The sequence below is a fragment of the Astatotilapia calliptera genome, chromosome 7 (assembly GCF_900246225.1).
Source record: "Astatotilapia calliptera chromosome 7, fAstCal1.2, whole genome shotgun sequence".
NCBI lineage: Eukaryota > Metazoa > Chordata > Actinopteri > Cichliformes > Cichlidae > Astatotilapia > Astatotilapia calliptera.
This window is the reverse complement of record NC_039308.1, coordinates 23,951,456-23,965,099: the sequence shown is the minus strand read 5'-3', so window position 1 is coordinate 23,965,099 and position 13,644 is coordinate 23,951,456. Positions and strand designations below refer to the sequence as shown.

At 44.9% G+C, this 13,644-nt stretch overlaps 1 protein-coding gene across 1 annotated transcript; it reads right to left on the bottom strand.

Moving 5' to 3' along the window:
* Positions 1-525: 525 nt before the first annotated feature.
* Positions 526-11,855, bottom strand: slc2a11l (solute carrier family 2 member 11, like). Its single transcript, XM_026173989.1, has 12 exons — positions 11,555-11,855; positions 11,157-11,255; positions 10,901-11,061; positions 10,649-10,773; positions 10,407-10,536; positions 4,189-4,337; positions 3,908-4,095; positions 3,566-3,676; positions 2,928-3,029; positions 1,207-1,282; positions 963-1,090; positions 526-859 (listed from the first exon to the last, which is right to left on the bottom strand). The coding sequence occupies exons 1-12, from the start codon at positions 11,576-11,578 to the stop codon at positions 653-655; spliced, it is 1,500 nt and encodes a 499-aa protein (XP_026029774.1). The 5' UTR covers positions 11,579-11,855; the 3' UTR covers positions 526-652.
* Between the last annotated feature and the right edge of the window lie 1,789 nt (positions 11,856-13,644).

Sequence of the window (13,644 nt, the reverse complement as noted above, 5' to 3'; positions counted from 1 at the left end):
CTCACAATATGGGTCATGGGCCATATGCAGCCCACTTTGATCATAAGTGGGCTGGACCAGTGAAACTCTCCTTTCTGTCTGTGTAAAGACATTTAACTACACACTGAATCCCTAAGACATCTTAACATAAGAAAAAGAAGTGCAGTTACAACAGCACAGCTGTTTTTCTATGCCATATACTATACTGTTGTAGTAAATGAAAGAAAGTTCAGGTATAAACTGTAAGAAAATGTTTGACAGAAATGTTAAAAATTACAAAAAAAGTTCAGGTATGAAAACAGAAATAAATTATTCATTGACAGAAAATGTCCTATTTTATATTTAATTTTTTGTTTGTTTGTTTTTTATCTTACTGCGTATCCATTGTAAAGAAAGAAAAAGAAAAAAAGAAAATACGTTTTTATAGTAGATAAAATGACTTTTCTGTCATTTATTTGTTTTTTGTATTACACAGTTATTTTGGTGCAGTGTGAATGTCCTTCATCAGTAAAAAAAAACCAAAAAAAAAAAAAAACCTCTGTGCTATGTCCTTGATGACCAGTTTAATCCTAAATATTTATTAACGTCATTCATATCCTGTCTGTCTGACATACAGTGACTAATTCAAGCTGCACATTTAACAGCATATTTTCATTTTTTTTAATAAATCTAATCACAGTTTGGTTTCGTATGATATGATTCTATTGGCGTACTTCTCAGTCACGTCTTCTCTTTTGGGTTTGCAATGCATCTTATCAAATTCTGCAGCGATCTCCAGCGGTGTCTTATTTTTGATTTCGGGGACGTTGAACTTCATATAAAGCCCACAGATGAAGCAAGAAAACAGAAAAATGAGAAAGCAAAAGTAATCCAGTTTCTCCTGGAAATAAAGCATTTGGAGGCAATTTGTCAGTCCTTGTGCTTGACACATTTCAAATGATCTTAAAAATATGCCACATTTTACATACTTTTAACATACTTACCACTAGGATGGGGAAGACCATCCCAACCACAAACAGGACTAACCAGTTGAGGCTGCAAGAGATTGTGTACGCAGCCGATCTGAAAGGCTGAGCAAAGAGTTCCCCTGGAAGACTAGGTGTAACTCCAACTTTGGGGAAAATGTACATGCTACAATAAGATCTCCTCATTGTTTGGTCAAAAAGAAAAACTTCTTGGTGTTAATTTTACAGTCTTTAGAAATATTAGCTTGAGAGACAAACGTACCTGGACCAATGGCAAAAAAGACTATACAGAGGAAAATAAGGACCATGCTGCAGTACGGCATCCAGGAGACCTGACTCTGAGGAAAACAAAAGGGTTTAAGTTTGTTTATTTATTCAAATATGCAGATGTATATACTATCTGTCAAAGGTTTCAGAACACCCCAATTTTTCCAGTCATTTATCACAATTCAAGTCATTCAAGTCCAGTGAATAGTTTGAAATGGTACAAAGGTAAGTGGTCAACTGCCAGATGTTTTTTTTTTTTTTTGTGAAGGTAAGTTTACCCAAAACTAAAAAATAATATACATTTCAAAATTATTTAAAAAAGGTCTTTTTCGGGGAACACAAAATGGGTTAACAATTTAAAGCTGTCGTTCAGCAATGGAGGTTGATCAACCATTGAAAGCTGGTGCTACTAATTGCAACTTTTCTGGATTACTTACTGGCCCCTCTGTCTGCATAAAAGCAGTGCTGGAACACACTGTGGTACCATGCCCTCGTGAGCATCAGTTGAACAGTATTGTACTACAGAAAGTGTGTGGCTACAAAAATGGCGAGAAAAATGGAAGAGAGACAGACCATCATAGCACCTAAAAATGTAGGTCTTTCCTACAGAGAAATTGCAAAGAAAGTAAAGGTGTCAGTGAGTACAGTTCCCTTCGACATCAAAAGGCACTCAGAAACTCAGACGGGAAGAGCTCTGGCAGACCCAAAGCCACAACTGAATCAGAGGACGAGTTTCTGAGAGTTAACAGTTTGCGTGATAGGCGGCTCACAGGACAACAGTTTCAAGCACAGCTTAATAGAGGTCGTAATAAGCAAGTCCCAGTTTCAACTGTGAAGAGAAGACTTTGAGCAGGTTTAACAGGACAAGTAGCAATAAGAAAGCCATTGCTAAGAATAATCAGAATAAGACAAAAGGCTTGCCTGGGCCATGAAACACTGCCATTGCACTACTGAAGACTGGAAAAAGGTATTATGGACTAATCAAAATTTGAAATCTTCCCATCATAACTACCCTTTCGAGTAGGCGAAAGGATGGTTTCACAGTGTGTGGTATCAACTGTCAAATGTGGGGAAGGAAATTTGATGGTGAGAGTGAAAGGGACCCTGAACCAAAACGGCTACCACAGCTTTCTGCAGCCCCAAGCAACACCCTCGGGTATGCGCCTAGTTGGGGTTTATCCTACAGCAAGATAATGACCCAAAAGATAAGTCCAAGCTTTACCAGAACTACCTCAGGAAAAAAAGAATGAGATAATTAGCTTGAAAACATGGAGAGGCCAGCACAGGCTCCAGACTGAAACCCCATCAAGCTGGTTTGGGATGAACTGGAAAGAAGAGTGAAAGCAAAGCAATCTACAAGTGTCACACATTTATGGGAACTTCTGCAAAAGATATGGGAAGAACTTCCTGAAGAATATTGGATTTCTATTGCAGAAAAAATGCCACGGGTGTGTTCAGCTGTTATATCTGCCAAAGCTGGCTACTTTGATAAATCAAAACTTTAGAATACATTTTTGTCTATAAATTGATTCCATGATTTCTCTTTTAACTCCAACAGCTTATTTGTACTATGCTTTCATTTCAGGGTGTAATGAGACATTAAACAGCGTAATTTTCAATTAAAAAATGGAAAAAAAATAATGTGTCCTAAAACATTTGACTGGTAGTGTATATATAAATATATTTTTAAAAGTGGTTAGTTTTGCAGTGACTTACTTGCAGGTACAAAGTGATGGTGAGGAAAACTAGTGTCACAGACATTCCTGCGTAGCCTCTGAAGAGCAGGGCCGTTTTTCCTGTTCTGTTAATAATCATGAACTGCAACATGAGAACAGATTTAGCCTGCTGCTGTAAATGTTTTGCACAGAATTAAAATTAAACAATTAATTAAACAGCCACATGGGGGAGCTACGATTACACATGAAAACAGCTGCCACAAGGCATTTACATCACTGGTGAGACCTCCAGACGTTTTTTCCCTTAAATGATTTGATACATCAGCAGGAAGTAAATAAAACAAACATTAATGAAAGAGTGTTTACAGGATGTTAAACACAAAGTTTCCCTAAAATTGGCTTGTGCTAAGTGACTAACATTTCAACAGAAGTCTGAACAAAGAAATGACGATGAGTCATAGGACACAAGTTGCCCTTGTTAGTTTTTGTCCACTCTGGCTCCACCTGCTGAAATGCTAGTCTGTTTGCACAAATAAACACCTTTGGATCAGTCATTGTGCTGCACTACTTTTTGTCCTTTAAAGTTTGTCGTTCTTGAGCTGAGCACCTATATTTTGCTGGACAGTCCGTTTTTTATTGGATACAAACATGATTGGATATCAGTGAAAGAGTACTTACACAGAATACAACAGTAGAAAATTCACAGAGCCCTGTCCCCAAGGCAGTGTATCGTAACTTTTCTTCTGGGATTCCCGCCGCACGAAACACATCAAAAGAATAAAAGTACACCTGTAGAGAAGTTAAACATACACAGATAAGAAACTGTGTAATGTTTCTATTCATTTTACTGAAACTGGCCAGTTTTCCTGCTGAATATTTCACTGTTATTGTTAGTTATGTATTTATTACATTTTATTATATTTAGACATTACAGGATTTTTTGAAAGAACATAATCTAAAAAAGGAGATTACAGAGACTGGTGAAAGAAAGACTCCTCTCTTTCTAGCATATACACTCACAGCATTGATGCCACAGAGCTGCACTGAGGTGAAAGTTACAGCGACAGTGATCAGCTGCCAGCGGATCGTTTTGTTCTGAATCAGCTCCAACACTGAGTAGCTGCGGACACTCTGCAGGGCAGCTTTCTCCTCCAGCATCTCCTCGATCTCTCTGCTGTAGTCCTTATTGCCCCAAAGCTGCTTTAAAGCTAAGGTGGCATGAAAAAACATGAGATTTAAATGGTAAGTTAACAGTCACTAAGTAAAAAAAATCCCCTAAGGCTAAAAATGTTTTTGTACACCTTTTTCACAGGTTCGTTGGTCTCCTCTGTCCAGCAACAGGAAGCTGGGAGATTCTGGCAGGAAGAACAGGGTGATGAGTTGAAACAACCCAGTGAAACCGATGAAACCAAGCAGCCAGGGCCACAGCTTCTCTGTACCAAGTAACTCACTGCAAGTATAACATCAATAGTCAAGTTATCACAGGTTAATATCTAAAATAGCAACATGCTTCCAAAAACACAGTTATGAAAAGTTTTAAAGGGACAAAGATTTTTGCATATAATTCTTTCATACATGGTAACAAAGTGCAATAAATTGCACTTAAATACATTGCAAATAATCCATCCATCCATTTTCATCCGCTTTGTCCGGGGCCGGGTCGCGGGGGCAGCAGCCTAAGCAAAGAGGCCCAGACCTCCCTCTCCCCAGCCACCTCCTCCAGCTTATCCGGGGGAATACCAAGGCGTTCCCAGGCCAGCCGAGAGATATAATCTCTCCAGCGTGTCCTGGGTCTGCCCCGGGGCCTCCTCCCGGTGGGACATGCCTGGAACACCTCACCCAGGAGGCGCCCAGGGGGCATCCTTGTCAGATGCCCGAACCACCTCAGCTGGCTCCTTTCGATGTGGAGCAGCAGCTGCTCTACTCTGAGCCCCTCCCGGATGGCCGAACTTCTCACCCTATCTCTAAGGGAGAGGCCAGCCACCCTTCGGAGGAAGCTCATTTCTGCCGCTTGTATCCGCGATCTCGTTCTTTCGGTCACTACCCACAGCTCGTGGCCATAGGTGAGGGTAGGGACGTAGATCGACCGGTAAATTGAGAGCTTCGCTTTTACACTCAGCTCCCTCTTCACCACGACGGACCGGTGCAGCGTCTGCATTACTGCAGCTGCAGCCCCAATCCGTCTGTCGATCTCCGGCTCCCTTCTCCCATCACTCGCGAACAAGACCCCGAGATACTTGAACTCCTCCACTTGGGGCAGGAACTCATCCCCGACCCGGAGTGGGCACTCCACCCTTTTCCGGCTGAGAACCATGGCCTCAGATTTGGAGGTGCTGATCCTCATTCCCGCTGCTTCACACTCGGCTGCGAACCGCTCCAGTGCGAGCTGGAGGCCCTCACCCGATGAAGCCAACAGAACCACATCATCTGCAAAAATCAGAGATGAGATTCTGAGGCCACCAAAGCGAAAGCCCTCCGCCACTTGGCTGCGCCTAGAAATCCTGTCCATAAAAATTATGAACAGAACCGGAGACAAAGGGCAGCCCTGGCGGAGCCCATCACCCACCAGGAACGAGTCCGACTTATTGCCGGCAATGCGAACCAAGCTCTTGCAACAGTTGTATAGGGATCGAATGGCCCGTAGCAATGGGCCAGACACCCCATATTCCCTCAACACCTCCCACAGGACACCCCGAGGGACACGGTCGAATGCCTTCTCCAAGTCCACAAAACACATGTAGACTGGTTGGGCATACTCCCATGCACCCTCAAGTATCCTGGAGAGGATAAAGAGCTGGTCCAGTGTTCCGCGACCAGGACGAAAACCGCATTGTTCCTCCTGTATCCGAGGTTCGACTAACGGACGAACTCTCCTCTCCAGCACCCTGGCATAGACTTTCCCAGGGAGGCTGAGGAGTGTGATCCCCCTGTAGTTGGAACACACCCTCCGGTCCCCTTTCTTGAAGATGGGGACCACCACCCCGGTCTGCCAGTCCACAGGTACTGCCCCTGATCTCCACGCAACATTGCAGAGGCGTGTCAACCAGGACAGCCCAACAACGTCCAGAGCCTTCAGGAACTCGGGGCGGACCTCATCAACACCAGGGGCTCTGCCACCAAGAAGTTGTTTAACTGCCTCAGTGACCTCGCCCCCGGAAATTGGCGGGTCATTCCCCTCATCCCCAGACTCTGCTTCCTCCTCGGAAAACGTGTCAGTGGGATTAAGGAGGTCTTCGAAGTATTCCTTCCACCGCCTGACAATTTTCTCAGTCGACGTCAGCAGCGCTCCGCCAGCACTATACACAGTGCAGGTAGAGCACCGCTTTCCCCTCCTGAGACGTCTGACGGTTTGCCAGAATCTCTTCGAGGCAGCCCGAAAGTCTTTTTCCATGGCCTCTCCGAACTCCTCCCACACCCGAGTTTTTGCTTCAGCCACTGCCCGAGCCGCATTCCGCTTGGCCTGTCGATACCTGTCGGCTGCCTCCGGAGTCCCACTGTCATGATCCTGGGTCCTTTTGACCCAGCGTTTTGTGTTTTCTCTTCACGATTTTGGTTCTGTTCTCTAATTGGTGTTTACCCTGTTCCCCCCGTGTGTTCCTGTTTTATTGTGAAGGTCTGCATCTTATGTGAGTGTTTTCAGTTTGCCTCCCTGGTCTCGTCATGTTAATCACTCCCAGCTGTGTCTCCCACCTGTGTGTAATCTCCCTGTGTTCTGAGTGTATTTAAGTTGTATTTTCTGTCTTAGTAATCGCTGGTTCGTCTGTGTTGTTTCCCCTCGGTCTCCCTGCGTCTCCCCGTATGTATTTCTCCGGACCTCCCTGCATCCTCATTCTGGTTTGTCTTATTAGTTTACCCAGTTTAGGTTTCCGGTTTCATGTTTTGTCGCCACCGCTGTTTGTACTTACACCCCTGTAAATAAACACTCACCTGCACCAGAGCTGCCGCCTTTTGGGCCCTTACTACAAATCCACACGGCTTGCCCCGCAAACCGTGACAGAACGAACCAGCCACCATGGACCCAGCGGCAGTCAATCCGTCCGAGGAGCTCCAGGATGACATCGGCTACAATGTGGAGATCCTCCTCGGGCTGTGGCTGGAGAATCCTCCGTACGAGCTTCGCCGCGCCGTGGAAGGTCGGCTACAACGTCTCTTTTCCGGCCTGCCATGGCTACTGAATTCACTTCCTCCGACCATACAGGCTTTTCTCCGGCACACACCTCACCTTCTCTCAGCCACTCCTGCCTCACTGCCCGACTCGCCGGATGTGATCTTGCCCGGCCCGTCGGAGCCGTCTGCGGGGAGGAAACGCCGATCGCGCCGCAAGCGCGCCACCCCACAGCCGTACGTTCGGGCTTCTAAATCACCGGCTGTGGTGAGTGAGGACTCTTTTTCATTTTCAGACTGCATGACAGGGGCGGATGTCAACGCGAGCTGCTTATCGCCTGTGCAGCTACCGGCAGCTCAGTTAGCTCCCCCGCAGCCACTCTCAGCTCGGTTAGCTCCCCCGCAGCCACTCTCAGCTCAGTTAGCTCCCCCGCAGCCACTCTCAGCTCAGTTAGCTCCCCCGCAGCCAGTGCTCCTTTCAGTTCAGTCTCCAGTGCCACCCTCAGTTCAGTCTCCAGTGCCACCCTCAGTTCAGTCTCCAGTGCCGCCTGTAGCGCAGGCCCCAGTAGCTCCAGTGCCACCTGTAGCGCAGGCCCCAGTAGCTCCAGTGCCGCCTGTAGCGCAGGCCCCAGTAGCTCCAGTGCCGCCTGTAGCGCAGGCCCCAGTAGCTCCAGTGCCCCCGCTACCCGTAGCTCTGGCTCCAGCAGTACCGGTTCCACTCATTCACTCCATGCAGGGAGAAGATTTAAGGTCCAGTCAGGGAGTTTCTCGCGCTTTAGCTGCTTCAAGCACCGTTCTGCACTCCAGGGCTTCCCCAGAGGCTAGGTCTCAGTCCCCAGCTGATTCTGGACCCCTGAAGATTAAGCAGCCCTCAGAGAACAACTCCGTGTCAGTGCTGTCTGAGCAGGGCCAGTGCTCAGCACAGCACCTATTGCCTTCATGTCTGCCAGAGGACTCCATGCCTGCTGGCTTTGTGATGGCTTCTGCTGGAGGGTCCAAGGGGCCCGTTCAGCCACCTGTCTCAGCTGGAGGGCCCGAGGAGCCCGTCCAGCCACCTGCTGCAGCATCATCATCATCCTCGCCGGCTGCAGCATCATCATCATCCTCGCCGGCTGCAGCATCATCATCATCCTCGTCTGGTCCAGCCTCAGAGCCTTCAGCCTCGTCTGGTCCAGCCTCAGAGCCTTCAGCCTCGTCTGGTCCAGCCTCATCCGAGTCTTCATCCTCGCCTGGTCCAGCCTCATCCGAGTCTTCATCCTCGCCTGGTCCAGCTTCATCCGAGTCTTCATCCTCGCCTGGTCCAGCTTCATCCGAGTCTTCATCCTCGCCTGGTCCAGCTTCATCCGAGTCTTCATCCTCGCCTGGTCCAGCCTCATCCGAGTCTTCATCCTCGCCTGGTCCAGCCTCTGCAGCCTCGCCTGGTCCGGATCACCATCGCCTGAGTGGCCGCCGTTGCCTTCCGCACGGCCGGCCCCCGGACCGCCATCGCCTGAGTGGCCGCCGTTGCCGTCCGCACGGTCGGACCCCTAAACTGTTTTGGACTCCTGTGCTGTCGGCCCCCTGAACTCTTCTGTATTGGGCTCTGTTTTTTCCTGTGTTCTGGTGTGCTTCGTTTCTTTTGGTTTTGGGCTCGTTTTTTGTTTTTGTCTTTTGGCCTTCTGGTGCTCCGGTTTTGTTTTGCTTCGAGCCCTCCTTCCTGGGCCCCCGCCGCCCCCCCTGGTCGGGTTGTTTTCTGTTTTTTCTGGCTGTTTTGTTTCTTGTTGGGCTGTCTGGAGCCAGCCTTTGAGGGGGGGGGGGTACTGTCATGATCCTGGGTCCTTTTGACCCAGCGTTTTGTGTTTTCTCTTCGCGATTTTGGTTCTGTTCTCTAATTGGTGTTTACCCTGTTCCCCCCGTGTGTTCCTGTTTTATTGTGAAGGTCTGCATCTTATGTGAGTGTTTTCAGTTTGCCTCCCTGGTCTCGTCATGTTAATCACTCCCAGCTGTGTCTCCCACCTGTGTATAATCTCCCTGTGTTCTGAGTGTATTTAAGTTGTATTTTCTGTCTTAGTAATCGCTGGTTCGTCTGTGTTGTTTCCCCTCGGTCTCCCTGCGTCTCCTCGTATGTATTTCTCCGGACCTCCCTGCATCCTCATTCTGGTTTGTCTTATTAGTTTACCCAGTTTAGGTTTCCGGTTTCATGTTTTGTCGCCACCGCTGTTTGTACTTACACCCCTGTAAATAAACACTCACCTGCACCAGAGCTGCCGCCTTTTGGGTCCTTACTACAAATCCACACGGCTTGCCCCGCAAACCGTGACACCCACAGGCTAACCAAGCCCGATAGGACTCCTTCTTCAGCCTGGTGGCTCCCTTCACCTCTGGTGTCCACCATTTGGTTCGGGGATTACCACCACGGCAGGCACCAACCACCTTGCGGCCGCAGCTCAATGCAGCAGCTTCGGCAATGGAGACGCTGAACATGGTCCATTCGGACTCAATGTCCCCAGTCTCCCTCGGAATGCTGTTGAAGCTCTGCCGGAGGTGTGCGTTGAAGATCTCGCGGACTGGGGCCTGAAACTGAAGCGGGACCTGCGCAGTCATGTTCACTCAAATGTCCCTGATGTACCATCCAACCCTGTTCCCTCCACTCCCACATCACTTTAGCCTCCTTCACTGCCTTTGAAGTGTGGCCATCCATCCCTGCAACTATCACTTTTTTGTTCTTTTTCCTTTTTTTGCAATTGCAAATAATACGAACCATAAAGGACTGTTTTTCAGAAATACAGTTAAATACTATAAAAACCTTAAAGTAGTGATGTTGTGTAGAATGCAAATAAAAGCTGAATGCAAATGATTTTCAAATTTCAGATTTTGTTCAAAATAGAAAAGATATGTTGTTTAAAATTTCATGTAAAATATTAGCTCATGATGAATTTCATGGCAACAAGACAGCTCAAAAAAGCTGGGAATGTGCAATGAAAGGCTGGGAAATTAAGTTTTACTAAGGAGTTGAAGGAACATTTTGCATCTAATTAGGCTAACGGTAACAAGTGAAAAGAGCATCTTACAGAGAAATGGCCAGATGAAATTTACCAATCCACAAAAAAATGTCTACAAATATGTGAATATGTCCCACATTGTAATACCACATGATCTGACCCTTTGCAGTCCTGTTGCATTGGCTGCAGTGACTCAGTCAAAATTAAGACCTGACTGAAATGCTGTGGTGAGCTCTTAAGAAAGCTAAATGAATGCCCAAAGCAGTGCTGTGAAGAAGAGTGAGCCAAATTTCCTCCACAATGAGAGAATGATGATGTTATACAGAAAATGATTACTTCTGGTTATTTCTGCTGAAGGTGTTAGAATCACGAGATGTACTTAGTTTTTCACAGGACTGTGAGATACTTTCGTTTTCACATGTAGGCTACCTCACCTGATCCCCAGCAGTTGGCCAGAGAACTTCCCCAAAGACATGAAGGAACCAATGAACACGCCAACAATCCCTTTCAGCTTCCGAGGAGCGATTTCCATGACGTACATTGGATAAACTGCAAGACTGGCTCCTAAAGTAACAGGAAAAATCAACAACACACATACACAATCTGACCAGATTCAATGAGGTGACAGTTTGGACAGCCGGGAAACTAGCTCCAGTGAGTTTGCTCAAAAGGTTACCTGAATTAATGCCAAAGAAAAATCGTCCTGCCATGATCATCTCAAAGGACATGGCTGTTTTACTCAAGAGCATCAACACGCTGCCAAGTATAGCCACAAAGGTGTTTAACAAAAGGCATCGCTTTCTATGGGACAGGAAAACAGAGACTTAGAGCCTGAGGCCAACGCAGAACATCTATTTATGCATGTCTTTGACAGTGCCATGTTAATAGCTAAACAGAATATGGAATTTTTATGCTCATGTACACCAACCTGCCAAATTTTGACGCCAGTGAACCAGCTGTTAGCGACCCCAGTAAACCCCCAATGCAGAAAATGGACACTGTGAAGGACCAGATGAGCGAGAGCTGCCATGGCTCCAGGGAGAGACCGTATCTTTGCACGCATGTTTGCTTCACCAGCTCCTTTATAAACTACAACAAGGTGAACAGGTATAGACTTGTCTATGCATGCTGAAAATACAGCTTAAGGTTGTCTGTATTTTAATTTAGTAAAGTATCTCACTTACAACAGAGGGGGAGGTCATCACAGACACGCTGTATCCATAATGAAATGTCCCACCGATACCACACACAAAAATGGCAGCAAATACAACAGGATAAGCTACCTGTAAAAATGTTTTTAAAGAAATCAAGAAATGTTTTTATGGAAAATGTAGGTACATTTTGTTTAACGTCAATCATGCTAAATAATCAAATTTTAATTTTTCAATACCACATTTCCCTAAACTTACATCTGTCAGTCTGTATGTTCAATTATTTTTATGGATTGTGTCAATTCTCCATATACAGCAGTCATTTAAATATCAAAAAAAAGAAGTTTTCCTTTCATTTATATGCTTGAGCTAGCCATTCACAATTCAAAAAACATAATGTAAACATAAAAATAGTTTTAACTGTCACCTACCAGGAGTCCTAAGTGCTGAATCATTGTTGTAGGTCTGTCGCTTTCGGGTGAGAAGTCTTTTCAGATCATTCACATGGATGCAGCACACATTTAACTGAGCGCTGAAATGATTAACTTTTTTCTGGGCCAAAGAATAAAAGGTGTTTGGAACAAAAACAACAACTTAAAAAGTTATGTGTCTGATGTGGAATAAGTCATGTGGGCATGACTTTTGTTTGCTTAAGGATTCTGCCCAGTGATCATGAAAGACCCTTAACCCTCTCCAGGCAGAAGTTGCAGATTTGCAACAGTTAAAAACTAACAACCTGATTACCCCACATACATATTTAATGAGTTTTTTTTTACTCAGAAGTACCACTGCAGGACTTGGTTGTGCATTAGCAACAAAAAACTTAATTTGGGCCTGAGAGGGTTAACAGGCTGCTTTAAAGAAAAGTTATTTATTGTCCTGCAATCTGTTTAAAAGTTTGAAAAAGTTACACAGAGAGAGACAAAGACGTGATTATGAAGTTAAGCCAAAACCTTTAACCTATTTTTATTTGTCTCAAAGCTTAGTGGAGAATTGCATCACAAAACACAACAGGAAAATCATCTCATGGAAGGGATACAGAGCCATAAGTCTCAAAAGAAAGGTTACATTTTGGAAAATGTATTAGCTATCCAGACAGGGAAAACCTCAGTGTCAGTTGTCAGTAAACATTAAGCTACAACCAACATAACTTCCTTAATGTTTGCACATACCTCATTCAGTTATACAAACAGTGAACAGGAGAAACTGGATGTTGCTGGAAGATTCTTCAGCAAAGAAAGAAACACATTGGTCTTGCTCTTTTGTTTTGTAAAAAAAAAATATTGTGTGGGAGTTTCTTTTTATTCTAAATCCTTTGTTAATTGTGTATAGTAATCTGTCTTTGAAAGGCACAGTGAGATGTCTATTTATTCAAAGTGTTGCTTCTTAGGTTTGATACCCAAATTAAGCTGTTTCAGTCGTTTCCACTAGAAAAACAAGAGTGGCCCAACACACCTATTATTACAAAACTCTGGTTCAGAGTCAGAATCACAAATATAAAGTATCAACGAACGATCAAAAGCAGCAGTAAGACGCTTCACTGTGAAAAGCACAAATTTTGTTACATAACATCTGGTTCTCAAAAGTAAACCGGTTCTCCAAAAAGGACAAAAGCTGTGCACAACTGTCCCAAGGAGACAGTGTGTCTGTGTCTGACACATGATGCAGCCAGATGTCACACAGCTGACCTCCAGAGAGGAAGCAGAGTCAGCTTCAGACTAAAAACACTGTCAATAAAGCACTGAAAGACCAGAACTTAAAAAAATAAATTCCTGCTGGTGAATGAAGCTTTTGCAACTGCCGTTGAGGCTGTATTTTCAGCTTGACTGAAGGAGAAACAGCTGACACTTTATGAGAAAGCTGTAAGACTTTTCTTACGGAGTCATTACTGCGAACTGAATGATGAACCAGTGTGTTTTTTCTTTCTTTGGAGAACCACACATGCACCCTCAGATCAAATTATAAAGGATTCAATCTTTAACTTGGGCTCCAAATTGACTCGTCGTCAATAGTGAAAAGGACTAAAGAAACAATGGGGATAAAGGGGAAAATGATCTTCATCTGAAATCAGTAAAAGATACATAAATATATATTTCACCAAGGAAGGCAAACCTACATACATATTAAAAAAAACCCACAATATTCATGAAAAACCTACTAATGCAGGGCAAAAATAAAACCATCAGTATCAATGTTGTACAGGTTGCACACGTTGCTGTTCAATTCTCTGACTTTGTTGTTGGATAAAAGTTATTTTGAATAGCTGTGAGTCTCTATGTCAGACTTCCCACTCTGAGAAGCATAGGCCGATCTTCTTTATAAGCCTGTAACTGCAGCCACATCCACCTGCCCATCACTCTCCTGTGTGAAGAGAACATTCCTGTCAAAATACTGTGATGATCTATCAAAACAAACAACTAGAACTTAAATACAATACACTGGTTTTAAATGGTGTTGGTGAAACATGAGCAAAGTTAAACCATGAGCAATCTGTGTTGTGTGCTAACTGAGACCAGCTATA

Excerpts from the sequence above, each read along its gene's own strand:
- slc2a11l (XM_026173989.1), bottom strand. The coding sequence starts at position 11,578 with ATGATTCAGCACTTAGGACTCCTG. Across the intron at positions 11,256-11,554 it reads TTCAGCACTTAGGACTCCTG|GTAGCTTATCCTGTTGTATT; the intron begins GTAGGTGACAGT and ends ACATTTTTACAG. Across the intron at positions 11,062-11,156 it reads TGATGACCTCCCCCTCTGTT|TTTATAAAGGAGCTGGTGAA; the intron begins GTAAGTGAGATA and ends ACCTTGTTGTAG.